Source organism: Lepidochelys kempii, chromosome 18 (genome assembly GCF_965140285.1).
Source record: "Lepidochelys kempii isolate rLepKem1 chromosome 18, rLepKem1.hap1, whole genome shotgun sequence".
NCBI classification, from domain to species: domain Eukaryota; kingdom Metazoa; phylum Chordata; order Testudines; family Cheloniidae; genus Lepidochelys; species Lepidochelys kempii.
The window spans coordinates 5,773,518-5,799,194 of NC_136397.1; the positions used below are offsets into that span (position 1 = coordinate 5,773,518).

A 25,677-nucleotide genomic window follows, 5' to 3' on the forward strand; every position below is an offset into this window, starting at 1 on the left:
AAGTGCTGCTCACTTTGGTTTGGCCCCTCTGCTGTCAGGAGAACTCCTTTCTCCCTGCAGACACTGTTCAGCTGTTCTTTCACCCTAGCTGAGGAGAGACCCCTGATGTCCAGGGACAGTGTATGTGGTCAGTGGGGGGGGGGGGGGGGCTTTTGCTGTCTTGCGGAGTAGAAGTGTCTGCTCTGACTCTTGTTTTGCGGCGTTGATTGCATGAAAGTGGTCTTTTATAAAGTAGCTTGAGGCTGCATTCTTATCCTACTGATCTGACAACATGAGTGCTGGGGAGACTGCCCCTATGGTGAAGTTAGATTGTTTTCTTTGGAAGCTGAAGAGATGAGTTGGGTGGTTTTTCGTATCCTCATTCGTTTCCATGGGGTGCATACGCTCCTCTTCACAAAGTGAGACCTCTAAAGAATTGGCAAGGATGAGGAAAGTGGCAGAGTTTTGCTCCCTGATTCATTCTTCCTCCTTCCTGGGTCGATCATTCAAGCTGATGCAGGCAGCGTGTAATACCCTAGTAGATCCCCACTAAAGTCAGGGTCCATCCCCATGACCCATGAGGATCAATTTGTAAGGTTGGGGCCCAAACTTGTCCCTATTGCTCTTTAGGAAGTTATACGTTGTCAGGTTAATGATCATATATTTCAAACAAACACGCACATGCCCTAGTTTATTTGACTGGTATCCCCTTAGATTATGAAAATAGAACTCCAGAATATCAAATCTAATTTTCCTTCTTTGATGTTGTTTGTTCACTTTTTGCATTTCTCTCTGCTTGGAAGGTGAAAGTAAGCCCCTTTCGCTTGCTGACCCGCAGTTTCATTGGGGGGTGAGGCCCATGTTTTCATGCTGTGACCCCAATCCTGCAGTTGAATGGGCAAGGGAAGACCAAGTGACTTCACTGAGATGGCACAGGGGCTCCTGTGCTGATCTGATTGCACGATTGGGCCCTCTGTATCATGCTCCTGCTTTGAGCAGGGGGTTGGACTAGATGACCTCCTGAGCTCCCTTCCAACCCTGATATTCTATGATTCTATGATTCTATAAATCTAAATAAATAATGACTGAGAAGGAATCTTCCAACTTTCCTGAGTACCACAAACCAAAGACTCGCCCCAACCCCACATGCTGCTCAGTGAGTCAACAAGCCACCCCTGATGCTGAGAGGCTAAGGGATTTGGGCCCTTAGTTTCAGGGGCAGGCCCATGTCTAACCCCAAGGCCACTCTGAGTGTCTGAGTGCCCTGTCACAATGTGAGCGCTGTCAGATTCTCAGGCCAGGTTTGAAGCTCTGGAGGGCCCCAGTGCCGGGTGTATGGCAAGCAGGGTGACTACCTTTTCAAAATGCAAAAACGGGACACATGCAGGAGTCCTGCCCCCTCTGGAGCCCCACCCTCTGCTCCTCCCCTTTCCCCTGAGGCCCCGCCCCCTGTTCAGGCCAGACGCCAGAGCTGGGCAGTGGTAAGAGCCGCCCAGGGAGCCTGAGCTGCTGTGAGGAGCCCCGGCCCTTCCACCTGTCCTGGGCTGGGGGTTGGGGAGCTCAAGATCAGCCCCTGGCCCATGTCCCTTCCCCCCAGGGCGCACTGCCCAGGGCAGGTGGAGGGTCCAGGACTCCCCACCGCGGTCCAGGCCCACTGGGTGGCTCTTAACCTCTTGACCTCCTGAGGTCCCTTCCAACCCTGATATTCTATGATTCTATGGTTCTATGATTAACATGGCCCAGCTCTGGCTTCTGGCCTGGCCAGGGGCAGGGCCTCGGGGGGAAGAGGCGAGCAGAGGGCGGGACCTCATGTCAAGCAGGGGCTAAGGCGATGACTCCACAATCTCTTTCTCGAGTGGTAACAGCTAATTTAGACCCCTTCATTTTGTCTGTATAGCGGGGATGATGTTTTCCAACGTGCATTACTTTGCATTTATCTACACTGAATTTCATCTGCCATTTTGTTTTTTGTTGTCCGGTCACCCAGGTTTGTGAGATCCCTTTGTAACTCTTTGCAGTCAGCTTGGACTTAACTAACTTGAGTAATTTTGTATCGTGTGAAAACTTTGCCATCTCATCCCTTATCCCTTTTTTCAGCTCAATTATGAACACTGTCCCCATACAGATCCTGGGGGACCCCACACTTTACCTGTCGCCAAGCTGAAAACTGACAATTTATTCCTACCCTTTGTCTCCTGTCTTTTAACTGGTTACTGATGGAGGAGAGGACCTTCCCTCTAATCTCATGACTGCTTACGAGCCTTTGTCGAAGGCTTTCTGAAAGTCCAAGCACACTATATGCACTGGATCACCCCTGTCCGTGTTTGCTGACCCCTTCAAAGCATTCGAAGAGATTGGCGAAGAGCTCACATTTTCAGCTCTTGTCGGACTAAAATTGTCTTCCCCTGTGAGTAACTCACCTCTTGCACATGCAGATCCACGCTGTCTCTATCACAGTAGTGCTCTGACAACTATGTAGTGCAGCCAAGACAGGACTTGGAATACCAATGTAAAAACACACAGGAAATGTGCACATGTGCACTTTGTTGTGTCTGTATGAGTGTTAATGTGCACATGTGTATGCTTGTGTGTGTATCTGCATGCGTGTGTATGTGTATGTAGGTATGTATGTACATGCATTCTGTGTAAGTGTCCGTGTACCTATGTGCCTGCCTGCACAGTGGAGGAGAGTCACTTTTCAGGCTAACTTTGCACTCACAGAGAAGCAGATAAGGGCAAAAGCTCCTTTTCTGTTCCTGGCTGGGCCCCCTTACAGGTCAAGGATATTTGCATTTCCAGGTTTCTCTAAATTCACACATGCACTGAGCATGCCCATCCTCAGCACTAAGCAGGGCAGATTCCCTGTTCTCCTGCTACCCATGCCATCAGCAATCACACATGCAGCTAAATTGTGTGAGACTTGCTGATGGGCTCTGGAACGTCAGCTAGAAGCCTGGTGTTCCTGCACATTTGTGGCTTCCCAGCAGTCTTGGCCGGCTGTGCTGGCTTGCCAGTCGCTACTCCTCCGGGCTGCTCCCTGCAGTCTGGCTCTGGGTGCTTTGCTCAGACACACGTTTCTCTCTGGGTTTTTCCCTTCGTTCATTGCCGTCGGCTGGATGTTTTCTGTGTCCCATCAGTAGCAGACCCTGGAGCTGCTAATGGCTTTGCCCTGGCCCCAGGGGTGCACTGCGGTGCCAGGGGGATGCTTTCTGGCAGCTCTTTTGGACCTGGTGTCAGCAAAGGTACAGGGTGCCAAGCACTGCCTGCTGCTGGCTAGAGCGTCTGAGGGAAACAAATGCAGGTGGCTCAAAGTGACTCGAGTGGCAAAGGCGGGCTCGGCAGATGGTGCCACTGGCCCGTGTTGGAGAAGGGCACACAGCCAGGAGAGATGGGCCTGGAGCATGCTGGGCCAGCCCCACCCGCCCCTCTGAGCCAAGCTAACAGGATGGGGAGGGCCATGGCAAAGAAACTGCTGCTGCAGTGCATGTTTTCCTGCTGAGAAATCACAAAGCGAGTGGAAGAGGGGCTGGGTGATGGGGAACGGGACGGGGGGATGGGAACAGGAGTGGGGGGCATGATGGGGAACGGGACGGAGGGATGGGAACAGGACTGGGAGCACAATGGGGAATGGGATGGGGGGAAGGGAACAGGACTAGGCAGATGAGGCATGGGGTCAATGGTTGTATGTTGTTGACCCTTTTTGGCTAGAGCAGCTAGTTTGGGTCCCTGGGGATGTTACCTTGGGGAGACCAGTGCAGGCTGATATTTGCTTTGATGCAGTCTTGTTTCTCTACAAGGAATGTACAAAGTCCGGTGTGTCCGAATGCAGGAGGAATTGAGATCAAAAGGGGCAGGTTCTTGGCTGACCCCAGGCCTCTTTAGCCAACACCAGACCCAAAAGCCCTTTCCTAGCTTTTTCCAGCATCACTCTGTACTCACTGACTCCTGCTTGGCTTCCTGGCTCTCTCTCTCTGGTGTGTGTGGTCTCAATTTCTGTGTGTCCTGCCTTCCCTCACACACACACACACCCCACGAAAAATACTCACGAAAGCCCTCTATAGGTGGGAGGCGTCTGGCAAACTCATTCTGACAGTGATGTTAAGTGACGGGTGAGTTCACACCTATCAATCTCTATAAGGTTTTAACTCAACCCATGCAATATTTCAGCCAGCTCATAGCAACACCATGGAATTAGTTTTACAATTTTCTTTCTTTAAAATCCCAGTTTATTGAGTTTGCTCCTTGAGAACACCCTGCCCCATACAAAGTGCAGGTTTCACACAGAACTCCCTCACAATTCTGGTGAGATATAGTGCAAGTCCTGGTGTCCTGCCCCACTCTTGCACACATTCCATGTGCTGTGTCACACCTATACTGAGCTGCTCCCTGCAAACCTTAGCCTCTGAGTGCCAGCTCCTGGGGCCAGGGACTAGGGCTTTGTTCAGTGTGTGCAGTGGTGCCCTGCAGTAGGGGCTGCTGGGGGGCCAGGGAGGCACCGAGCAGGAAGCAGGGTCCGGCCTGCCCAGATCTGCTGTGGTTTTGAGTCTAAAAGTGTTAGCACTTTTGCTGACCAGGACGTTCTCATTGTTCCGGGAGACCCAGCACGGGGCAGGGGGTAAACACCAAAAGGGGAAATGGGTGGGGAAGTGAAACTCAGCAGCTTCTTCCAACCCTGATCGGACAGAGCCACCCGCAATCCCCCCAGCCCGCACTCTCCGCCTCATTCTCCCTCTCGGGGAAGGTCAGAGACCAAACGAAGCCCCCTGCTCACAGAGCCTCAGCCAGCCTCTGGGAGAGGTAAGTGACTCTTCTCTTTGCTGCCCAGATGCACTTCTCCCGTGCAGGCTGCACTCTGGTCCCCAGTGGCAGGTCTCTGCGTTCGGGATCCCGCAACCTTTCTTTCTCAGCCCCTTCCCGCCATGTTCGGACTGGCTCTCTGCCACCTCGCTCTTCGCCTGTCCTGGGCCGAGGAGCTCCCAGCCCCTCCCCAGGTGCATGGCTGTAGGGAGCTGGGAAGGGGGTAGCCCCTCAGGCCTTGCGTTCCCTCTCAGAAGGCCAGTGTGCAGGGGGTCCCAGCCAAGCAGTACAGGGGGATGGTCACGTCCCATTCCCCTTGCCCTGCGATGCAGCCAGTCTGCGGTGGCTCTGTGCTGAAATGACAAGTCGCTTTTCTTGCCTTGCTGCTGCGCGGCATCTCTGAGCCCTGCCCAGTTGCAGTCAGCTCTCATCAGGTCATTCCCTGCTCCAGGGGCTGGTCTCTCTGGGCCCATCTTCCCTGACAGTCAGAGCAGTTCCTGGCTTGGGGTCACCTTCTCCCAGCCCTGCAGATGGGGGTCCCCTGCAGTGCAGGTCAGGGTCTCAGCCTCAGCTAGGGGCTGGGAGCGAAGTTTGGGCTCTGCATCGTGTATCTGCATCAGACCTAGCCCACTCCTGGCTCTGGATGGGTGCCCTGGTCATACCCCCATGCTGCTCATGGCCAGGATGTAGCCAGTTCTGAATCTGGGTGTTGGCTCTGACCCAGGTTTGATTCTGGCTGGATGGGTCATCTCTACCCCGGTGCTGACTCTGGGGTGGAAGACTGGTGAACATGACATTGTGAATGACATATGAACAGTGGAGAGAGGAAAGGAATCAGAGTCTGAAAGTTTAAAACACTGGTTGGAAGCCTGGGCCCATGGCAATCTATGGGGGTTTGGTCACTGACACCAAAAAGGCCAGAATCTCACCCTGTCTATTAAACCCCAATACCTAATGCACCGGTTGGAGAAAGGATGTCTTTGTTAAAGGACCATTCCTGGTCCCTCCAGCTAGGTTGTGTGCACTCTCAGCATGCACTTGGAGCCCCCAGAAGCACAATACCAGGGACAGCAAAGGTCACAGGCCGCATGTTTCTAAGGTACAAGTGAGCAGAGACCCCCCCCTTTAATTGGTTATCTCTCCCACCCCCACCCCCCATGCTTCTAGAACTGCCCCTTGAATCACAGGTACCTTGGAGGGAGAGAAGGGGACTGAGCTGTTTTTTGATCCTTGGCTCATGTTCTGCTGCTCTGTGCATAGTTGTGATGGTCTCTTTCCAGGTCCCTGCCCGCTGGTAGTCAGCCTCCGCCCCGTGCACGGCAGCCCCTGGAGGTAAGGACAGCCCCCACACACACACACACAGACCATAACCAGTGTGGTTAGTGAAGGAGAATGGCCATCTCTGGAATGGTTCTGGAGACAAATTCAAAACTGAAATATCAATTTTCCAAGAGGGCCCATTGCAAATCCTGGGCAGTGACAACAGTCTCCACAGGCTGGAGGGGGTTGTGCAGCTAGGATTTCACCCAGCTCTAGTGTACAGTGCTTGTCTCTCTCTCTCTCTCTCTCTCTCTCTCTCTGTGCGTGGGTAGGTGTGGCAAGCTCCCTATCTGCGGCTGTGTGTAGTTGGGTTGGGGACTCTCCCCGGTCCAGGCAGGGGTCTGTAGGGAGGTGGCTGTTGTCCCTGGCTGGAACTGTGCCCCTTGCAGGTGCTGACTCCCGCAGCGGGGAGCAATTGTGGGAATGCCCCAGCCACGGCTCACGCTAGGGGGCCCATGTGCTTGCAGAGGCAGAATGGCTGGCAGATTCTGGCTGGCAGCCAGCACCCTGGCCATGATCCTGGGCATGGCAGTCCCTCAGGAGAACGTGTGTCGAGCACTAAATGGCAAAGATGGCTACCCGGGAGTACCGGGCCTCAATGGGAGGCCAGGGCAGAAAGGCGACAGGGGCGAGCCAGGTAAGGTGGGAGAGGGGAGCTGTAGCTCCCAGGGCTGAGAACATGGGGAGGGCTGGGTATGGTGCTGGGTATTGTCTCTACACCAGTTCCAACTCAGCCCTGGCTGGCTTGGTGGAGGGGACTGAAGGGTTAATGTCTAGCTATTCCACCTGGAAGCAGGCGGGGCACACCCTGACTGTTTCCTAGGAGCAATGCTCACATTGCTCTATCCAAGGACAAGGGCTAGATATGAACCCTGAGAACTTGATTGTTTGGACAGCAACTGTGGGAGGTTTCTTTAGCCTGGGCTCAAGGCCTGAGAACCAGAATTGTAGTAGATAGAGGATGGTAACTAAGCATATGAATCAACGTCATACATTCCTTTGTGTAGCAGTGTGTAATGCTTAGGGGGAGAAATATAATAAAAGGAGAAGGTGGAAGGCAGGGGGGCAGAACAGCCCATCTCCGCTGACCAGCCTGTTTGCTTGCATAAAGCTGTGTTCTGTCTCATCACTGAACCGCAACAGGGGACTGAGCCGGGCCGCTGGCCCAGGCCTGCTCAACAGTGAGGATGGAGCTGGGCTCTGGCCCAGGCCGGCTCGGCAGAGGGGAGGGAGCCGGGCGCTGTCCCAGGCCAGCTCGGCAGAGGGGACTGAGCTGGGCGCTGGCCCAGGCCGGCTCGGCAGAGGGGACTAAGCCAGGCACTGGCCCAGGCCGGCTCGGCAGAGGGGAGGGAGCCGGGTGCTGGTGCAGGCCGGCTTAGCAGAGGGGAGGGAGCCCGGTGCTGGTGCAGGCCGGCTCGGCGGTGAGGATGGAGCCGGGCTCTGGCCCAGACTGGCTCGGCGGCAGAGAGGGATCTGGGGGCTTTTGCTTAGGCTGGCTCAGTACAAGGGATGGAGCCGGCCTCTGGCTGGAGGGTGGCTGCTCATGGGGGGATGTGGCTGGCATCAGCCAACAATGCCTGGGCCCAGGTTCCGTCAGCCGCGGCCTGTTCCTCTCTTCCAGGGTTGCCAGGAAGGAGATCGGGGATCCAGGGACCCAAAGGTGATGAAGGGGAGCCTGGGTCTCCTGGCATGCCTGGGAACCAGGGCTACAGGGGGCCAAATGGTTCCCCCGGGCTCCCAGGGCAGCCGGGGAGGAAGGGAGCCAAAGGCAAGGCTGGCAATATCAAGGACCAGCCCCGACCCGCCTTCTCGGCCTCCAGGAAGAACCCCCCGACCCACAGGAACGTGGTGGTCTTTGACAATCTCATCACCGACCAGGACAGCACCTACAGCACCCAGACGGGCCAGTTCACCTGCCGGGTGCCCGGCGTCTACTACTTTGCCTTCCAGGTGATCTCCAGCGGGAACCTCTGCCTCAGCCTCGCCCTCAATGGGGAAAAGAAGTTGGGCTTCTGCGACAGCAACAGCCGCGGCGTCCTGCAGGTGAACTCAGGCAGCGGTGTGCTCAGGCTGGCCCCGAACGACCGGGTCTGGCTGGAGAGCGACCCCCGCCAAGGCAACAGGGTGTACGACGGCACCGAGGCCAACAGTGTCTTCAGCGGCTTCCTGCTCTTCCCTGACACCCAGTGACGCCCCTCAGCCAGCGCTACAGCAAGGCGGCCCCTGACGCTCCGAGCCCCCACCGCTTCGCCCGCTGGCCTGTGAGAGCCCGGCCGGGGGGTGTCCTGGAGGGCCGCAGGCCAGCCAACGTGTGCAGACCCAGCCTGTCCTCCCGCACCACTCGGGAGAGCGCTGCGCCAACACACGTGGGGCGCCCTGTGTGCCCTGCAGGGGTGGGAGCCGTCTGCTGAGCTCCCCGGGGCCTGTATCAGAATACTCTGTGTCTAGTTCCACGAGTGTAGGGGATATAGGCCCTGGCCAGGTGTGACGGCCCAGACCCTGCTCCTGCAGAGCTCCCCTTGGCTTTGATGGGACCAGGATCGGGCCCCAAGTGTCTGCCCTGGGAAGCCTGTGCCATCGCAGGCTGGTTCTGGGCATTGTGGGACGAGCGCACCCCCAGCATGCCAAACAGACCGGGAATCCCCACCTGTCCCCATGGGCTGGCATCTGGACTGCCCAGGTCACTCACAGCAGGGGCCTCCTTCCCAGCAGCCAAGTGTGAGGCTCCTCAGACAAGGGTGGGCTCCTTCCTCTGGCCCCATGGCCATGATACCACAGCCCGCAGCCCAGGCCTTAGACATGATCTGTCTGCAAAGGGCCAAAGCCTGCCAGTGGCCCTGTCCTGCTGTGCACCCCTCTGCCCTGGCCTGCGTCCCTGTAACGTGCGGCCTTGAGAGAGCTGCCCAGGGGACCAGGATGTGGCATGGGGGGATAGGGGTGGTAGATAGGCTGGGTTTGCTCAGCTGCTGGCTGCTCTGTGCCTGGCCTGGAACCCCAGCTAACGCCCTGGGAAGTATCATCTCGCCTTCCAGTCAGGTCCAGTCCGTCGCCCACAGCCGGCGCACTGCCTAAAGAGCCACAGCTCCCACTCCAGTCAGGGTCCCCCCCTTCCCAGCCAGGCGCTGCCATTCAGCATGGACTGTGTGCCCCAGGCCAAGGACAGCGGTCACATTCGGTGCTCTGTCCGAGCAGCACAGTCCCAGACAGTGCCCCGGTCCCAGGGAGCAGAGGCTCAGATCTTCCTGCCATGCTGGTTCTCATCTCCCTGCCGAAGGAGATCAGTTGTCACTGGTGTCATTCCCCCGCTGTGGCCCCTTTATTCCCTGATAGAAAATCGCTGTTGGTTGTGGCTTGCGCTGTACTAACCATTGCAAATCCGGAGCTGGCTGCAGGCCACCCCTGGCTTTCACACCCTTCCAATCAGCACAGACGAATAAACCCTTTCTTTCCCTCGCTCATTCCCATCCAGTGCCTTGGTTTTCTTTCTCGTTCACATCGTCCTGCAAACCGTCAGTGTCCCGGGCCCTTTCCCAGGCTGCTGCTTCCATGGCAGCCCCCCCAGAGCCAGGAACAGCACAGGCCCAGAGCACAACAGGCTGGCGTCTCCCAGGAAAGACCCCCTCAGGATTTGAACTCACCAGCCTTTGCAGAGCCTGCCTTTGGCTCCAGCTCCCCCATCCCAGTGCTGTCCAGTGAGTTCAGGCTCCAAGCCATGATGTCCCTGGGGAGCCTAAAGGAGCCAACAAGGCCAGAGTGTTTCTGATCTGTCAGTACTAAGAGCAATGCCTGGGCAGGCATCTTTCCACCCTGCACCCGGGAAAAGGGATCAGCCTGGCTGACCCAAATACGCTGCAGCTACATAGAAGGTGCAGCAGCCACACACCGCAGTCCATCCTGAGCAGGAGGGACCCCCCCCAGGGCCAGTGGGCGTCCAGATTCTGTGGCCCACGCGGCCCTGGGCATCTGGGCGTGACAGGGAGCAATGGGTAAGGGAGAAGAGTCTCTGGGAGGGTGACGCTTTTTTCTTCCTAAATCAAAATGAGGCCAGCAGCCTCATTCCCATGTGGGAAATGGGGTCCCCCAGCTTGGGTCAGGCTGCAGGCCGTCAGTCCCAGGACCCCTGCACTGTGGGCTGTCCTGTGGCATGCCCAGGCACTGGATTGCTGGTGGGAAGGAGAGCTCTGTCCTAGCGGGAAAAGGGGGAGGGGAGCCGGGCATAATGCTGCAGGACATGTGCCCCTTGCAGAGGGCAGAGCTGGTCCTTCAGGGAGCACGCACTGGACACTCCTGGGGGCCAGCTTGGATTCCTCCTGGGGGCCACCCTGCCCACAGTGACAGAGGAAGGGATAGGGAAAAGAGAGCTGCTCACTCACACTGGTGGGCGCTGTGCTCTCCTCACCAGAACCGGTGCCTCGTCCAGGGGCCTGCGCTCCTGGAACATGCTGGACAGACAGGTGAATGGCTCGACCTCGAACAAGACTTTTGCTGATGCAGCTAGTGAGCCAACACATGGGCCCTGGGGCACTGCCCAGAGGGGTGATACCTGGGTATGGGCCATGGTGCCAGCAGCCCTCCCCAGGGGCTGATACCCAGGTATGTGCCATGCCGCCACCAGGACCCGACCCTGGGGGCTGATTCCCAGATTCCCGGTGTGTGCCACGAGTCCTTCACTGATCCAAAAACATTCTTCAGTAAAAGGAAGCAGGAGTTATATGGGTATTGACCGCGACCCCCCACCAATTCAGTCGTTTTTGCTGGCACCCAGGGGGCTGAGCGGAGGGCTGGGCTGGCCAGGGTGCCCAGTGCAAGGCTGGGAGCGGGCCGTGACACGTGCCAGGAGATGGGGATGACACAGACTCAGCACTAACCCTCATCCCCCGACCGATGGGCGAGTGTCGGAGGTCACAGGGTTCTGAGCAGCTGCCCTGGGCACTGGGCTGAGGTTGTGCCACTGTGGGGGCACCCCCAGCATGGCCCTCTGCCCTCCTACACTTCAGTCCCAGAGGGAGGGGAAGAAAGCGGGAAGGTGAGCGGAGGGGCAGTGCCCTGATGGAGGTGCGCATCTGCCTCTGGATCAGCCGTGAGCACTGCACACTGCCCCTGGTCCTGCTGCTGACTCTGGCACCCCTGGTCTGGTCCTTCCTGCCCTGCCCCTTGGCGGCCAGGCCCATGACGAGGTGGGGAGCACCGGCGCGGCATTCAGTGCTGCCCGGCACTGTGGAAAACGCTTGCTCAGAAGAAATGTCCAGGACAGGGATGTGAAACTTGGCCAGGGCCCCAGCGAGGGGGCTGGTCTTTCCAAGAGGCCTGTCCTGGACTCCTTCAGCCACCAACTTCCTCCTGGCTGGTGTTGCAGCCAGAGCTCTGACAAGCCAGCCAGCAGCCCCACCACAGCAGAGCCCTCCAGAGAGTGCAGGAGCCAGCGCCCTGCCCCAGAGAGGTAAGGGGCTGGCGGGGGGCAGCGGCAGGACATTGGTGAAGCGGCTAGGCCTGTGTCACTGTGCTGTGGCCACGGTGGCAGGCATTGCCATGGCCATAGGAGCTGACGTGTGGCTCTGGAAGGGCTGGCTGGTGGGCTCACAGCGGGGATACCCCAGTAGCCTGCTCCTGGGAGTGGCCGTACTTATGGCCACTGGTAGGTCAATCTGCATAAGGGTTTTCACTAACTCTCTGCAGGACTTCTGGGTCTAAGAGCCCCTGCTAGGCCGGAGGGCAGAGGCATGGGCCAGCAGGTGCACTGGTGTGGGGCAGCCAAGCTGGGCAATGCACTGTCCAGTGCAGGGACAGATTGCGGAAAGGCAGAGCTGCCCCCCCGAGCAGCGCAGCACCAGGGATCCTGGAAATAGGACAATGCCCTGGGAGCCGGGCTATCCCTGTGCCAGCACCAGGGAACCCCAGAATGGACCTTTCTCCAGCAACCCAGCTGTGCTGTGGGCCACAGCCAGCACCAGTGACAGGCAAACCAGGGCCAGGCAGCTCAAGCCTCTCTGTCCATGCACCCACAGCAGGGGCCATTCCTGACCTACGCTCAGAGCCGGGAGCGGGAAGGGCTGCCAGAAAGGAGAGAGGCTGCCCATGAGGGTGGGGAGGGAGACGCTGCCCTGACTCTCTGGCTGGGCTCTGGGCTCAGGCAGGCAAAGCCCGTCAGGCAGCGTTCCGGACCCATGCAGGCTGCCGAGGGGACAGGCTGTGCCCCAGGGGGCGGGAGCGGGTGGGGATGGCAAGCCGAGGGAGGGTGGGTCCTGGTATGAGCGAGGGTCAGAGTAACCTGCGGTCTGTCACTGGGTGGAGATGCTGCACGCAGCCTGGCAGCAAGGGGCCTCCGCTGTGCCCACAGCGACAGGACAGGGACTCTCAACACTCTCCACATTTCCACTCGTGGTAGGACAATGATAGTCAAGAACGTCTGGGAACCAGTGGGCCTGGGCCTAGCCCTTCTCCTCCTGGCGCTGGAGACCACCGTGACAGGCAATGCTTCCCACAGCTGCTATGGTACCCCTGGGCTGCCTGGCACACCTGGCATGCCTGGCAAGGATGGCAGAGATGGGCTGAAAGGAGTCAAAGGCGAACCAGGTAGGTACCCTCTAACAGAAGCTTGTCAAGGGAGTGGGCATTGGAGAGGTGTCACCAGAGGGCTCCCCGCGGCCCATAGTGCCCGGAAGATAGAGGATTAGTGCCAGCTCTGTCCTGGGGTGCACAGGTGGGAAAGCACAGAGGGAGAGGACAGGACCTGGCCCCACAGCCTGACCCCAATGCAGGGAATCAGCTCCCCTTCTCCGGCGCCTTTCCTACAGGAGTTCAGACACTAGCACAGTTGCCCGCTCAGCATCAGAGCCCTGGGGGCTGGCTCAGGGATACCAACCCTTTGCAGGCACGGAACGGAGGGGAGAGGACTTGCCCACACAGCCAGGGTAGGCTGGGAACACGGCCGCTCAGCCACCAGGGCAGGGGGGGCAGGGAGGAGCCGCCAGCCGTCCCTTCCCAATGCACGGAGCCACTGGATCCACACTGACGGACACTCCCTGGAACCCCACAGGCATCCCGGCCATTCCTGGAACCCGAGGGCCCAAGGGGAAGAAAGGAGAACCTGGCAGCCCTGGCCTGCAAGGAAAAACTGGTCCCATGGGTCCCTCTGGCATCCGGGGAGAGCCGGGTGAGCAAGGCCAGCCTGGAGGGCCCGGCATGGCTGGCAATTACAAGCAGAAGCACCAGTCAGCCTTCTCAGTAGTGAGACAGACCGGGCAGTACCCAGACAAGAACGCCCCGGTGGTGTTCAACCACGCCATCACCAACCCCACCCAGGACTACAACACCACCTCGGGCAAGTTCACGTGCCGCGTGCCCGGCCTCTACTACTTCGTCTTCCACACCTCCCAGATCGCCAACCTCTGTGTCAACATGTACAAGAACCGGCAGAAGGTGGCCAGCTTCTGCGACCACATGTCCAACAGCAAGCAGGTCAGCTCCGGAGGCCTGCTGCTGCGCATGGACGCCGGGCACCAGCTCTGGCTGGCAGTCAACGATTACAACGGCATGGTGGGCATCGCTGGCTCTGACAGCGTCTTTTCCGGCTTCCTGGTCTTCCCAGACTAGGCGGGCCGGGCCAGCTCTGGCATGCGCCGGCTGATCCCAGCCTCTCTCTGCCCTCTAACGTGCACGCTGGCGCTCTCCCTGCATCGCAGCGCCTCACTGTGGGGCACAAGGGAACGGCACGCCCAGGGCTCTCTGCACAGGTCCTCTGCTTGCGTCAGCTTGGCTGGGCTGGGGCCGGACCTGTTGGCTGCAGTCCTGTCCCTGTTGGGCCCCGGTAGCCACCCAGAGCAGCCAGACTCCAACCAAAAACTAACCAGGGCCGAGCAGGTTTTCACATGTGTTTTCAAGACAGAGTCACCAAGTGTAAGGGAAGAGGGTTGTCTGGCTGCATCCCTGCTTAGCGAGAACCACGGTGGCCCCACTGTCCCCGCTCTCCCCAGCCGCTCTGCGCTCTCTACACAGTACAGGGTCTAGCTGCTGCACGCTCTGCATTAACTAGCCCTCGCTGCTTCACGCTGCTCACACCCAGAGACTCCTAGCCCTGGGGTCTCCCCGCTGCCCCCAGCGAGTCAGACCAGGGATGGGTTCGCCCCAGAAAGTTTGGAAAGGGAACTTGGCCATGAGCTTCTGTCGAAAACGTCAATAAATCCCCACTCTGTGGCACGGGGCCTGGTGTCTCATGTTCTACCCTCACCACGCAGCATATCAGAAACCTGTGTGTGTGTGTGTGTGTGTGTGCGTGTGCGTGACCTATTTCTATAGCACTGGTTACAGGAGCTAGACATCGAACGCCACCAATGCCCAGCCAGGCCTCCGTTGCCCATGTGGGGTGTGCGCTCCTGTTGGTGGGCGACTGGGCGCAGTTGGGAAAGGGGAGTTTGTTTCAGAGCAGGGCAGCGCTGAGCTCCCTCTGCCCCATGGAGTGAGGGGGGAGGAAGGGGCCTGTTTCCCATCCCTGCACACAGGCCCGGGCTCCATCTCCCTCCCAGTTGTCTCAGCCCTCCCAGGCAGAGGCTGTGGCCAGGCAATGAGCTGGTTCAGCCCCTTCTCTAGATGGCCTCTGGGTACAAGTCCGGCTCTGACTGCAAGTTAAGCTGCCCTTCCCCATGGGGCCTGAGGAACAGTGCCTGCCACCACCCCCACCCCGGATGGATTCTCTCTCTGTTGACACAAGGGTGCAAGTGAGTCACAACCCTAGGGCCAAATGCATCCTGAATTGGCCTTGCCCCAGGCCCAGCCGCTAGCCCAGCTCCCTGGCAAACACACACAGCGCCACCATGCCCCTGGCCTTGGCGCCTGGCACACCCTGGCCCCGGCGCCCAGAGGCTCCAAGGGCACAGCACACAGCCAGGCCTCATCCCAACAGAAATGGCCTGAGAATGCCTGTGTCCCATTCCTCCCTCCCAGCCTTGTAGATTGGCCCCACATTGATGTCCTGGGTTCTTGGTGCCTCACCTCAAGGCTTCCAAGCTGCTTCATGAAGCTGCTGGGCCCCCCAGCACCCTGCCCAGCCATTGTCATAAAGTGCAACTGTTCCATTCCCACCATGGACACAGGGATTGTCAGACGAGCTTAGGATCCTTGGGGCCTCTCTGAGGCCAGCTCAGAGGCACTGAATGTCAGAGGAAGCTGGGAGCTGCCACAGAGCCTCAGGGGGCATCCTGAGATTCTAGGAACAGGTCTGTAAAGCTCCAAAGCTTCCCTTTGACGCACAGACACAAGGAGCTGATCCCCACCGCCCCCTGAGGCCATGCCAGGGCCCAGGACAGCACCGCGCCTTCTCAGCTCATGCTAGACTCTGGAGAGTGCTAGAGGAAGCGCCTGGGAGTCTGGAGATAGTCACCGCACATCTCTGGGCACCAGTCTCCCCATCTGTCCAGTGCAGCTCAGCTGGGCAGCTGGACCCTGAGCACGGGTCACTCAGGGTCTGTCTACACTGCAGTTAGGTACCTGCGGCCGGCCCGTGCCAGCTGACTTGGGCTTGCAGGGCTCTGGCTAAGGGGCTGTTTAACTGTGATGAAGACGTTTGGGACCCCACCACTCACCCCCATCTCACAGGGTCCCAGAGCCCATGCTCCAGCCCGAGCCCAAATGTCTAAAGTGCAATTAACAGCCCCTTGCCCCAAGCCCTGTGAGCCCAAGCCGTGGGTGTCTAATTGCAGTGTAGACACACCCTCAGAGGCCTAAGCTAGCCAGGGCCTTCTGTAGCCGAGCCCATCTTTCCGCAGTCTCTCTAGTGACAATTGTGGCCCAGCACTTCTCAGTTCTCTGGATGAGGAGGCAAAAACTCCCCCAGGTTACAACACAGGGCTCCAGTGGTGTTTATAACCAGGAGCTGCTTGTCCGAATGGCTAGTGCCTGCCCCAAGCCTGGCTCAGGAACTCCAGGCAGGTTTGAGTTCACAGAAGAATGGACACCTGAGCATTCCCTCCTGACACCCGCAATAGCACCTCCCCGGGGATCTGCAGGGGCGTGCATGTGCCACTCGCTGGTTCAAAGCACTTACAAAGTCTGCTAATGAATCAAGCCAAATATCTGCAGAGCAGGGACCTTCCAAGGAGCCCTTTCAACTTGAAATCCGCTTGACCGAGAGCTCCCCCTAGGGCAGGGGAGCCTGAACCACACCCCTGACCCTACGTGACACTGAGCGCTGGAAGGGCCATCACAGTCACTGGGGAATGCAGCATCAGGCCCCACTGTGTGGACACCCCAGGCCAAATCCCAGCCTGGCGTGAGCTGGGGCAGCCCCAGGAGGCTGGGGAGTGCATGTGCCTGGAGCAGGGCTGAGTGTGGCCCACGGGGCAGAAGCTCGGCAGGGAGCAAGGGCAGGCGGAATCGATTTTAAGAAATGTGCCTGGTGTTACCTAGATCCAGGCCTACTCTGACTGGGGTTCTCTGGGATAGTCCAGGCCGCGTGCAGCTGGAGGAGGCGTGACTCCAGGCATGGACAGGGCCCCACAAGCCCTCCGGCTCGCCTTTCATGCAGCGGTGATCTTAGAGAGCCAACTCCTAACAGAAAGGGGCAGCCAGATGTTTGAGCGGCTAGAGTCCCAAGGGACAGGGAATCCGGGTTCCTTTCCTCCCCACAGCACATGGCAGCCCCTCAATGGTCTGTGACCCCCAGCCCAGCCGGGCTCCTGCTCCATTAGCCGCATGCCCCCAGGCTGAGAAACGCCGGGAGGGAGGGAGGGAGGGCGGTTCTTAGCGATGGGATGGAATCGCTCTCGACTGCGGCATGAGGTTTTGCCAGGTGGTGAGTGTCTCTGTGCTGGCTGTCCAGCGCTCTGTCCAGGGGACAGCATCCCGCAGAGTCAGGGGCCAGATGCAGAGGTGATGGGCACAGCTGGCCCCCTTTGACCTTTGCACACACACTCCCCAGTGGAGGCGAACCTGCAGCACTTCCACACTGAGGAGCCAGACAGAGGTGAGTTAAAGTGGGGGGTGGCTCTTCCATTTGCACCCCTGCGAGCTGCATCTCTGCCTCAGCGTCGGCCCAGCGGTGACTCCCTGGAACACGAGGGCTGGCTCAGGAGATGTGTGGGAGGGGTGAGTCTAGGCAGGCCGGGCAGCGCCGGGGATCCAAGGGAGCTGGTGGGCTGGCACGGGGGACATTACAGCTGCTCTGGCGCCCTCACACTCACATGGACCCTTGGAAGCAGGTAAGTGCAGCCCTGGGACCTCAGCACCCTCATGTCTCCCAGCCCATGTCTCGTCTGGCCCAGGCGAGTGGGTCCCAGCAGCACCAATGAGTGGGGCCAGATCCTCACCCCATGGACACCCACTGGAGTGTTTTCTTTGACCCAGGGCGTGGGAGGGGGGGCTCTGTCTGCACAGTGCCACCAGGAAGTTAGTGACACCTTCGTGTGCAGCCACAGGGCATAGGGCTGGGTGCTCACGAGTGACCCTCATTCCCACAATGCCCCCAAACCAGCTCTCTATCACCAGGGTGTAAGCGCAGAGACTGCCCTGGCTGCTCTGGGTTTTCAGAGGGGGGACTCAGAGCAGGGTCAGGGGGGCCAGGTAGAGTTGGATCTTAGCAGCCTGTGACCCTCTTGGGGAGTTTCCTATAAGGGCAGGTGAGGGCAGGTACCCCAGTAAGAACAGACCCACTGAGCAGCACTTTCTAGGGCTTGGGCCAAGAGCTGCTGATGGCCAGAGGCTCTGGCCCAGCCACGCCCAGGCTCCCTGCAGGGCTCAGGCACCGGGGGTCCTGCTGAGCCTGCAGAAAGAGCCTGTGGTCAGCTCCAAGCGGGGCAGCGGGGGATGTGAAAGTGCCAGTGTGCAGAAGGGCCAGAGCCAACGATAAAAAAGGGATGTGGCCAGTTCCTCTCCTTGCCCAGCCTTTGTCTTCTCACGCAAACTTCTGCTTTCCCTGCGCAGGGTCACTGACAAGCTGGACTGAGACGCACCCGGCCTCATCCCTGCTCGCTGCTGCAGGACGCTGCGAGGTAAGAGCGAGCCCACACGGTGCCACAGGCCAATTCCTTAATAGCCACGAACGAGCCGGTCGCTTGGACAGAGCAGTGTCCCTAAGGGGCTGCCAGGGCTCCAGAACCCTCTCTGCACCCGGCTCCCTCTGGGCTCGAGAGCAGACTCGGCTCTGAGCTGTGGAGCAAGCCCTGCACTGAGCTCCCAAGGGGTTCTGGCCCTGCCCCAGCCATGCGTTCCCAGCCAAGCTAACCTTGCCGAGAAGCAGCTCCTGATGTTGCAGTGTTTTGTGTCTGGCTTATACGGTGCTGGGCTCTTGGTCTGTAGGACCAGGAGATTCCGAGATTCCAAGGCCAGCTTGGACCATTGTGATCATCTAGTCTGACCTGAATAACACAGGCCAGAGACCTGCCCTGAACTAATTCCTGTCCGGTGTGTCCAGGGGGGAAGTCACAGTCACAAATGGCTCGGACAGGACGGTCTGGGAGAACTGGCGAGACTGGCACACTGATGCTGGCAGTTCAGCTCAGTGCCTGATGAGACAGCCCATTAGCCTGGGGAACAGGCTCCAGCGGACAAGCCCCACAGCAGGACAAAGCCCTGGGGACAGATGGTTTGGGAGGGTGGCTTATGGATGTAACCCTGCTCTCAGTTACTCTGGAGCAAACCCAGAATCTCGCCACTGAAGCTAATGGAGCCACTCCAGGTTTGCAGTGGTGTAAATCAGAGCAGAATTTGGCCCCAAATGTTTTGGTTCTGTGGCTGGATGGGGAATTGCAGCCGGTGGAGCTGGCGGGATCTCAGAGCAGTGGGAGCTGGGGCAGGATTTGACCTGAGCTGGGTGAGGTGCCGACGTGAGAGCCATGCGTGCTGCTCTCCCTGTCCCTCCCACAGAAGCTCTGCAAACACCGAAGGTTTTGCTGCTACTCTCTCTCCCCTGCGCTACCCCGCAGCTTGGGGACTGGGCCACTGGTGCCTGAGCCTTGAGGCTGTTCTCATCTGGGGAGGGGAGGAGATGTGCGGTCCGGGGGCCAGTCTCTCCCCATTCATCCAGGGGCAGCTCCATCAAAGACAACGGGGTGTCAGGGGGAGGACTTGGGCCTGTAGCTTTTCCTTGGAGCGGCTCCTGTCGTGGACTTTGCTCCTCCGCTGCCCCCAGTACTGGGGGAATGTCCCCATGGCACGGTGCCCCAGGGCTGCGCTGTTCCTGGCAGCCTGCTGCCCAGCCCTCTGCCCAGCCCATCACCCCGTGCTGCCCTGTGAGCTGTGCTGTGTCCCTCTGCTCTCTCCAGTGCTGGTGCCGACATGATGCTGTGGGCCATGCTGCTCTGCCTGTCCGTGGTCCCCCTGGCCAGGGCCGATAGCTGCAAGGGCTACGCCGCCATCCCGGGCATTCCGGGCGCACCAGGACAGCCGGGCTCCAATGGCAAAGATGGAGTGGATGGCCCGAAGGGAGAGAAAGGTGAGAAGGAGGTGGGAGCTGGGAGCAGGCAGAGCTCTGGGCCAGAGTGGTGCTATTGGGATGACAGCAGCTCCCTGAAGGCCCTTTCGGAGTAAAGCATGATTCCCGGGGTTAGCTGTTAGTGCCTGCCCAGACAGCCCGGCCCTTGCTGCTCTCCACCAGGAGGATGCATTGCTGGAAGCAAATGGTTTGCACTTTTCCAATGCAGGAACCAGCCAGCCACATGTACGAGGAATATGTCCCTCCTTGCCGCCTGGCCAAGAGGGGAGCACCAGGGGAGAGGTAGGGCTCTGGCCTGGCTGGAGAGAAAGCGGAGAGGGGAGGTGTCTGCGAGAAGGGATCCCTGCTGCAGGGGAGCAGGAATGGGGCCTGATCCAGAGGGGTGCAAGGGAGGAGCTTCGAGTGCAGACAGGAGGGGGACAGACAGAGCGCTGCACCTCGGGCAGGAGGGTGAGGGCGTTGCTATCAGGGCTACACGGGTGGCAGCCATGGGCAGTGGGTATAATAGGTTGGGGAGGCTAAGCCTCCACAAACAGGATGCGGGGCACCTCCCTCTGGAGGCACACCACTCGCCTGCCACCTTCAGAGCACTGGCCTGAGGCCCCGCTCCAGTGTCCAGCTCTTCCCCCATAGCCCCACCCACGCTGCTCCTCTTCCCATCCTAGCTCTGCCTCTCCTCCAAAGCCGGCGGGGGCTCAGGCAGGCAGGCCAGCGGGCCAGGGGCTTGGACAGGCAGGCTGGTGGCCCAGGGCTTGGCCAGCTCAGGCCAGCCGGAGGCCCATGGCTCAGAGTGACTCAGGCCAGGACTTGGGGCGGCTCAGGCAGGCTGGGGCTTGGGTCAGCTCAGGTGGGCCGGCTGGGGCTCCTCTGGGGCTCCTCTGGCTCCAGTGGGCAGGAAGGGGGTGGACTCAGGCAGAAGGAGTGGGGCAGGGGGCTGGCCTCCCCAAACAGGCGGTTCATGCATCGCCCATGGTGGCCGCAACGGTGGTAAGTTTTCAGGAGAAACAGCTAGTGCAGACACAGTCTTGTGCAGACTGCACCGAGCCAGCACCTCATCCTGGCACCGCTGCCCCTGCTGCCAGGCCATTCGAAGGAGGGCGTTTGCTCAGTTCACCGAGTGCAGCCTGGCACCTGCAGCTCGGCCTCGTGCCCTGAGCACATCCCCCCTGGGGCAGGTTCTGCAGCCTGCGGTCTGCCTGCGCTAAACAACCCAGAGACCCACCCCGGGGGCAGCCCTGGCCAGCACATGTCCTGCGAGGGGCGCTCTAGGGGCTGCCCCAGGGAAAGAACTCGCAGTGCCTGTGAAAATGGAGCCCGCATGGGCACAGCCTAAAGGGCCGACACACCGGCCCTTTGTGGGGAAGCAAATTGCCTGGTGGGATTTGGGAATCCATCCTGCAGACCTCCACTACAGGAAATGCTGGGCAGGTCCCTGTGTGTGGGGGGGGTCTCAGTGGGCACCAGTGTCCCTGTGTGAGGGGGGGGGGTCTCAGCTGGCACCAGAGTCCCCATGTGAGGGGCGAGGGTCTCAGCCGGCACCAGTGTCTCCGTGTGAGCGGTGGGGGGGGTCTCAGCTGGCACCAGTGTCCCCATGTGGGGGGGGGTCTCAGCTGGCACCAGTGTCCCCGTGTGAGGGGCAGGGGTTTTCAGCCAGCACCAGTGTCCCTGTGCCGTGGGTGGAGGACTTTCCGGCACAGAAAGCCTGGAGGAGGGTTTCCTCATCCACCAGCCCTGAGCTGGTCGCATGGCTTTGGTGGAACATCCGAGGCCACGCTCTGGGCTCAGCAGCGAAGCTAGGAACCTGCTAGTAATAAGATGAGGAACGAGAACAGAGCCTGTGAGCCTTCCACTCCTGACTCTTCTTTTCCTGTTCTCTAGGTGCCCCGGGGCAGGTGGACGATGAAATGGAGCTGGGGGAGAAAGGAGAGCCGGGGAGCCCTGGACACCCTGGGAAAGTTGGCCCCAAAGGCCCCGTCGGCTCCAAGGGCTCTCCGGGCCCCATGGGTCCTCCTGGGCCAATGGGTGAATCTGGGGACTTCAAGACCACCCTCAAATCTGCATTCTCAGCTGCCAGGACCATTAGCATGCTGCCACGTCGGGAGCAGCCCATCCGCTTCGACCGCATCATCACCAACGAGAACGGGCACTACGAGAACAGGTACGGGCGGTTCACCTGCCGGATCCCGGGCCTCTACTACTTCACCTACCACGTCACCTCCCGGGGCAACCTGTGCATCAACATCAAGAAGGGCCAGGGCACCAAGGGGGAGAAGGTGGTGACCTTCTGCGACTATGTGCACAACGCCTACCAGGTCACCACTGGGGGGGTGGTGCTGCGGCTGCAGGCAGACGAGTCGGTGTGGCTTGAGCCCACCGAGAAGAATTCCCTGGTGGGGATTGAAGGGGCTGACAGCATCTTCTCCGGATTCCTGCTCTTCCCCGACGCCTAGCCGCCTGTGGACAGCGCCCCAGCACTCACTCTCCGACGTGCTCCCCGCATGTCACTCCCGAGCGCAACGCGCTGGCACAAGCTTCCACGCTACAGCCCGTTGATACATGAAGTGCTTTCCCCAGCAGCAGCGCCGGCTACCGCTCAGGGCACAGGCCCGTGGCACTTCCCCCGCGCAGAGCTGCCTTCTCTCTGTACTGCCCGTCCCACCCCTGGTGCAGCACCAGCTTCAGCCCTACCCAGCACGCAGCCCCCTGGCAGAGAACCCACAGCAAGGGAGGCCTGGCCCCAGGAGACCCATTCTGTGTCCCTGAATCCCTGGCAAGCGCCTGTGGATCCCAGGCCCCAGCCCATAGCATTCACATAGCTTCTGCTTGCCGCGGGAGGGAGACACAACCCCTTTAAAATGAGCAAAGCACCAGCCCCCTCAGCACAGCTAAGAGTGATGGTTGGCCCAGGGAATCGCAGCCAAGTGGGGGTTCCTGTCACAGCAGTGGGGATTCCCCAGCATTAATTCTATAGCCAAGGCTTCTCACGCTGGAGAATCATGGCAGCCCAGCCCTGATAGACAAATATTTGGGTGCAGTGGAAGTGCCCACCATCCTCCCCCAGGGGGATGCCCAGCTGTGAACCGCTGTGGCCTGCTCACTGCAGCACCCATGCTGTGGGGCCGATGGGGTCAGGCCAAAGGGCCCCGCCCCAGCCCCAGCTCCCGGGAGACGATCCATCAGGAGCAATCTGAGATCTGCACTCCCCTTTCCAACCCAGCTGGAGCTGCTGGACTAGCCAGAGCCTGACACCCTGCGGCTGCCCTGCTCCAGCCTGTAGCAGGGAGGAGACCTCCAGTGAGGACACCTGCATCCTAGCCAGCCCCACTGCCTTCTCCACTCCAGTGGCTGCTTGCTGTCTGTTGGGGCTAGTGCTCACCAGGCCTGAGCATGCTCGTACACATTCAGGCCCTAAGCCAGGCCCCACAGAGCAGAGACAGCCAATAAACTTGATTTCTGCTATTGATTTTGCTGTTCTGATTTAATTAACAAATAGTCTGCCAGTGCTACTGGGGTGGTCTGGGGCAGCCCAGTGAGGGAGGGGAAGTCCTGGCCAGCCACCAACACAGGGCTCAGCAAACACATCAGGGGCTGCTCCCAGCCAGACAGCAAGAGCTAAGACTGCAGAGCTCTTAGAGCTGGGAACATTCTGGGTGCTGCATGGCCGTTGGGGGATGGTAGGGTGCTGGGTGCTGCATGGCTGTGGAGGATGGTAGGGTGCTGGGTGCTGCATGGCTGTTGGGGGATGGTAGGGTGCTGGGTGCTGTATGGCTGTTGGGGGATGGTAGGGTGCTGGGTGCTGCATGGCTGTGGAGGATGGTAGGGTGCTGGGTGCTGCATGGCTGTGGAGGATGGTAGGGTGCTGGGTGCTGCATGGCTGTTGGGGGATGGTAGGGTGCTGGGTGCTGTATGGCTGTGAAGGATGGTAAGGTGCTGGGTGCTGCATGGCCACTGGGGGATGGTAGGGTGCTGGGTGCTGTGTGGCTGTGGAGGATGGTAAGGTGCTGGGTGCTGCCCATTCCTGGCTCTGTGCGGTGCTGATAGATTCTCTCATCAGATGTCATTCTGTGGGCAATGGCCTTGACTGTGGCCAGAGCTCTGGGGGCTGTGGGGCTGTGGAGGGGCTGGGGCTGCAGGATTGCTGGGGCGTGTCTGGCACGTCTGGTACAGGCACCAGGGTGTGGACTCAGGGCACCGCCATGCCCAGCAAGAGCAGGTGGTGCAGGGGTTAAAGGCCCTGGTGCTGCTCAGACACTTCGGGAGACTCCTTCCCTTCCTCCCCTTGTTCATTCTGCCCTGGTGTTATGGAAACACGATGTGATGAAGTGGGACTGTTCTTAATGTTTCCTCTGAACACTGTAGGGGTGCCTCAGTTTCCCCTATGCATTTCTTAAGTCTCTAGGTGGTGGGATAAGGGGGTGTAATTGTTGCAGAGCAAAGGGCCATAAATGGCCAACACTCTGTCTTCTGGCAACTGATGGCCTGGGCCCTTCCCCCCTGCAAGGTGATAGCTAAAGGGTTGGAGAACAAAGGAATCAGGTGACCTCCTGGCCCGGAAAAGGGACAAAGCCCAGAGGAGGAGGGGCTGGAGGGGGAGTCAGTTGGGGCTGCCTGCGGACATGGAGTGAAGTGCAGATGGAGTTGTCTGGCTCACTGCCCCCCAAAATGGACCCGGTTGAGGGGTCCTGTTCTCTGTACCTACAAGATCTGTTTTAGACCATGTTCCTGTCATCTAATAAACCTTCTGTTTTACTGGCTGGCTGAGAGTCACGTCTAACTGCGAAGTTGGGGGCCAGGAACCTTTGGCTTCCCCAGCACGCCGCCTGGATGGACTCGCTGTGGGAAGCTGTGACGAAGTGGGACTGTTCTTAATGTTTCCTCTGAATATTGTGGGGGTGCCTCAGTTTCTCCTAGGCAGTTCTTAAGTATGTAGGTGGTGGGATAAGGGTGTATGATCGTTGCAGAGCCCTAGAGGGCAGGTGTGTGCAGGGGTCTGGACACAGAGAATGGCCAACACCCCGTTTCCTGGCAACTGATGGCCTGGCCCTTCTCCCCTGCAAGGTGAGAGCTAAAGGGTTGGAGAACAAAGGAATCCGGTGACCTCCTGGCCCGGAAAAGGGACAAAGCCCAGAGGAGGAGGGGCTGGAGGGGGAGTCAGTTGGGGCTGGCTGGGGACATGGAGTGAAGTGCAGATGGAGTTGTCTGGCTCACTGGTCCCCAAAATGGACCCGGTTGAGGAGTCCTGTTCTCTGTACCTACAAGCTCTGTGTTAGACCATGTTCCTGTCATCTAATAAACCTTCTGTTTTACTGGCTGGCTGAGAGTCACGTCTGATTGCGAAGTTGGGGGGTAGGACTCTCTGGCTTCCCCAGGACCCCACCTGAGCAGACTCGCTGTGGGAAGCGCACGGAGGAGCAGAGGATGGTGAATGCTCCGAGGTCAGACCCAGGAAGGTGGAAACCGTGTGAGCTTCTTGCCCTGAAGACAGTCTGCTCACAGAGAGGAGACTTCACTAGAGTCATGCCTGGCTTCGTAGGGAGCAGTTCCAGAGCATCGCCCACGGTCTCTGTGACGACTGGTGGCAGAGGTGGGAAGTACTGCACCCCATGAATGGCGCTTCCTGCAGTAAGTGACTGGGGAGCAGTAAAACAAAGGGAGATTGATGAGGACCAGGCATGCTGAAGGCTCAGAGAGGAGATGTTTCGGGCGGGGGTGGTGGTGGTGGTTAACCCCTGGGAGTGTATGACCAGCAAGAAGAACTTTTGCAGTAACAGGGTCCACCTGGGGATTGCAGCGAGCGGTCCTGGGGTGGAGGAGTCTGCAGCTTGACCCTGGCAAAGAGGTGGTGACCTTGAGAAGGGCTGGCACACTAGCGGTTCTCCCTGGAAATTGTGGGGAGCTGAGAGCACACAGGCCTGTGAGTCCACAACAACTTTGGAACAGTGGAGTGATGGCCTCTCACCGTCTCCTTAAGAAGGTGTGAGGATGTGACCTGACGCAGCAGGGAGGGGGGAGTGTTGACCTGGGAATGTGCCCTGGGGATGGGAGACCTGAGAGGCTGTCACCTGAGCCAGGAGGGGGAGGGGGAGGTAACAGGTCTGCCCAGGAAGGTGAAGACAGGCTTCAGGAGAGAGCCTGCTGGGGGGGGGGGGTTAGTTTCA

The 25,677-nt window shown here is 59.3% G+C and overlaps 3 protein-coding genes across 6 annotated transcripts; all 3 read left to right on the forward strand.

The window, feature by feature from the left end:
• Positions 1-4,636: 4,636 nt before the first annotated feature.
• C1QA (complement C1q A chain) lies at positions 4,637-9,554 on the forward strand. Of its 3 annotated transcripts, none has more exons than XM_073317065.2 (4): positions 4,637-4,776; positions 6,057-6,108; positions 6,486-6,733; positions 7,718-9,554. In XM_073317065.2, exons 3-4 carry the CDS (start codon positions 6,520-6,522, stop codon positions 8,284-8,286), a joined length of 783 nt encoding a protein of 260 aa, XP_073173166.2. In that variant the 5' UTR covers positions 4,637-4,776; positions 6,057-6,108; positions 6,486-6,519; the 3' UTR covers positions 8,287-9,554. The 3 variants fall into 3 exon arrangements, with proteins under 3 accessions (XP_073173166.2, XP_078705461.1, XP_078705460.1); XM_078849334.1 differs by having other exon boundaries at positions 4,638-4,776; positions 6,564-6,733; XM_078849335.1 differs by lacking the exon at positions 6,057-6,108 and having other exon boundaries at positions 6,564-6,733.
• Positions 9,555-11,318: 1,764 nt separating this feature from the next.
• Positions 11,319-14,292, forward strand: C1QC (complement C1q C chain). The gene is made up of 3 exons (XM_073316625.2): positions 11,319-11,536; positions 12,482-12,669; positions 13,133-14,292. Exons 2-3 carry the CDS (start codon positions 12,486-12,488, stop codon positions 13,687-13,689), a joined length of 741 nt encoding a protein of 246 aa, XP_073172726.1. The 5' UTR covers positions 11,319-11,536; positions 12,482-12,485; the 3' UTR covers positions 13,690-14,292.
• A 2,626-nt stretch (positions 14,293-16,918) lies between these two features.
• Positions 16,919-22,982, forward strand: C1QB (complement C1q B chain). Of its 2 annotated transcripts, XM_078849324.1 has the most exons (4): positions 16,919-17,053; positions 18,010-18,077; positions 19,350-19,519; positions 21,398-22,982. In XM_078849324.1, the coding sequence occupies exons 3-4, from the start codon at positions 19,363-19,365 to the stop codon at positions 21,967-21,969; spliced, it is 729 nt and encodes a 242-aa protein (XP_078705450.1). In that variant the 5' UTR covers positions 16,919-17,053; positions 18,010-18,077; positions 19,350-19,362; the 3' UTR covers positions 21,970-22,982. The 2 variants fall into 2 exon arrangements, with proteins under 2 accessions (XP_078705450.1, XP_078705449.1); XM_078849323.1 differs by lacking the exon at positions 16,919-17,053 and having other exon boundaries at positions 17,941-18,077.
• The last annotated feature ends 2,695 nt before the right edge of the window (positions 22,983-25,677 follow it).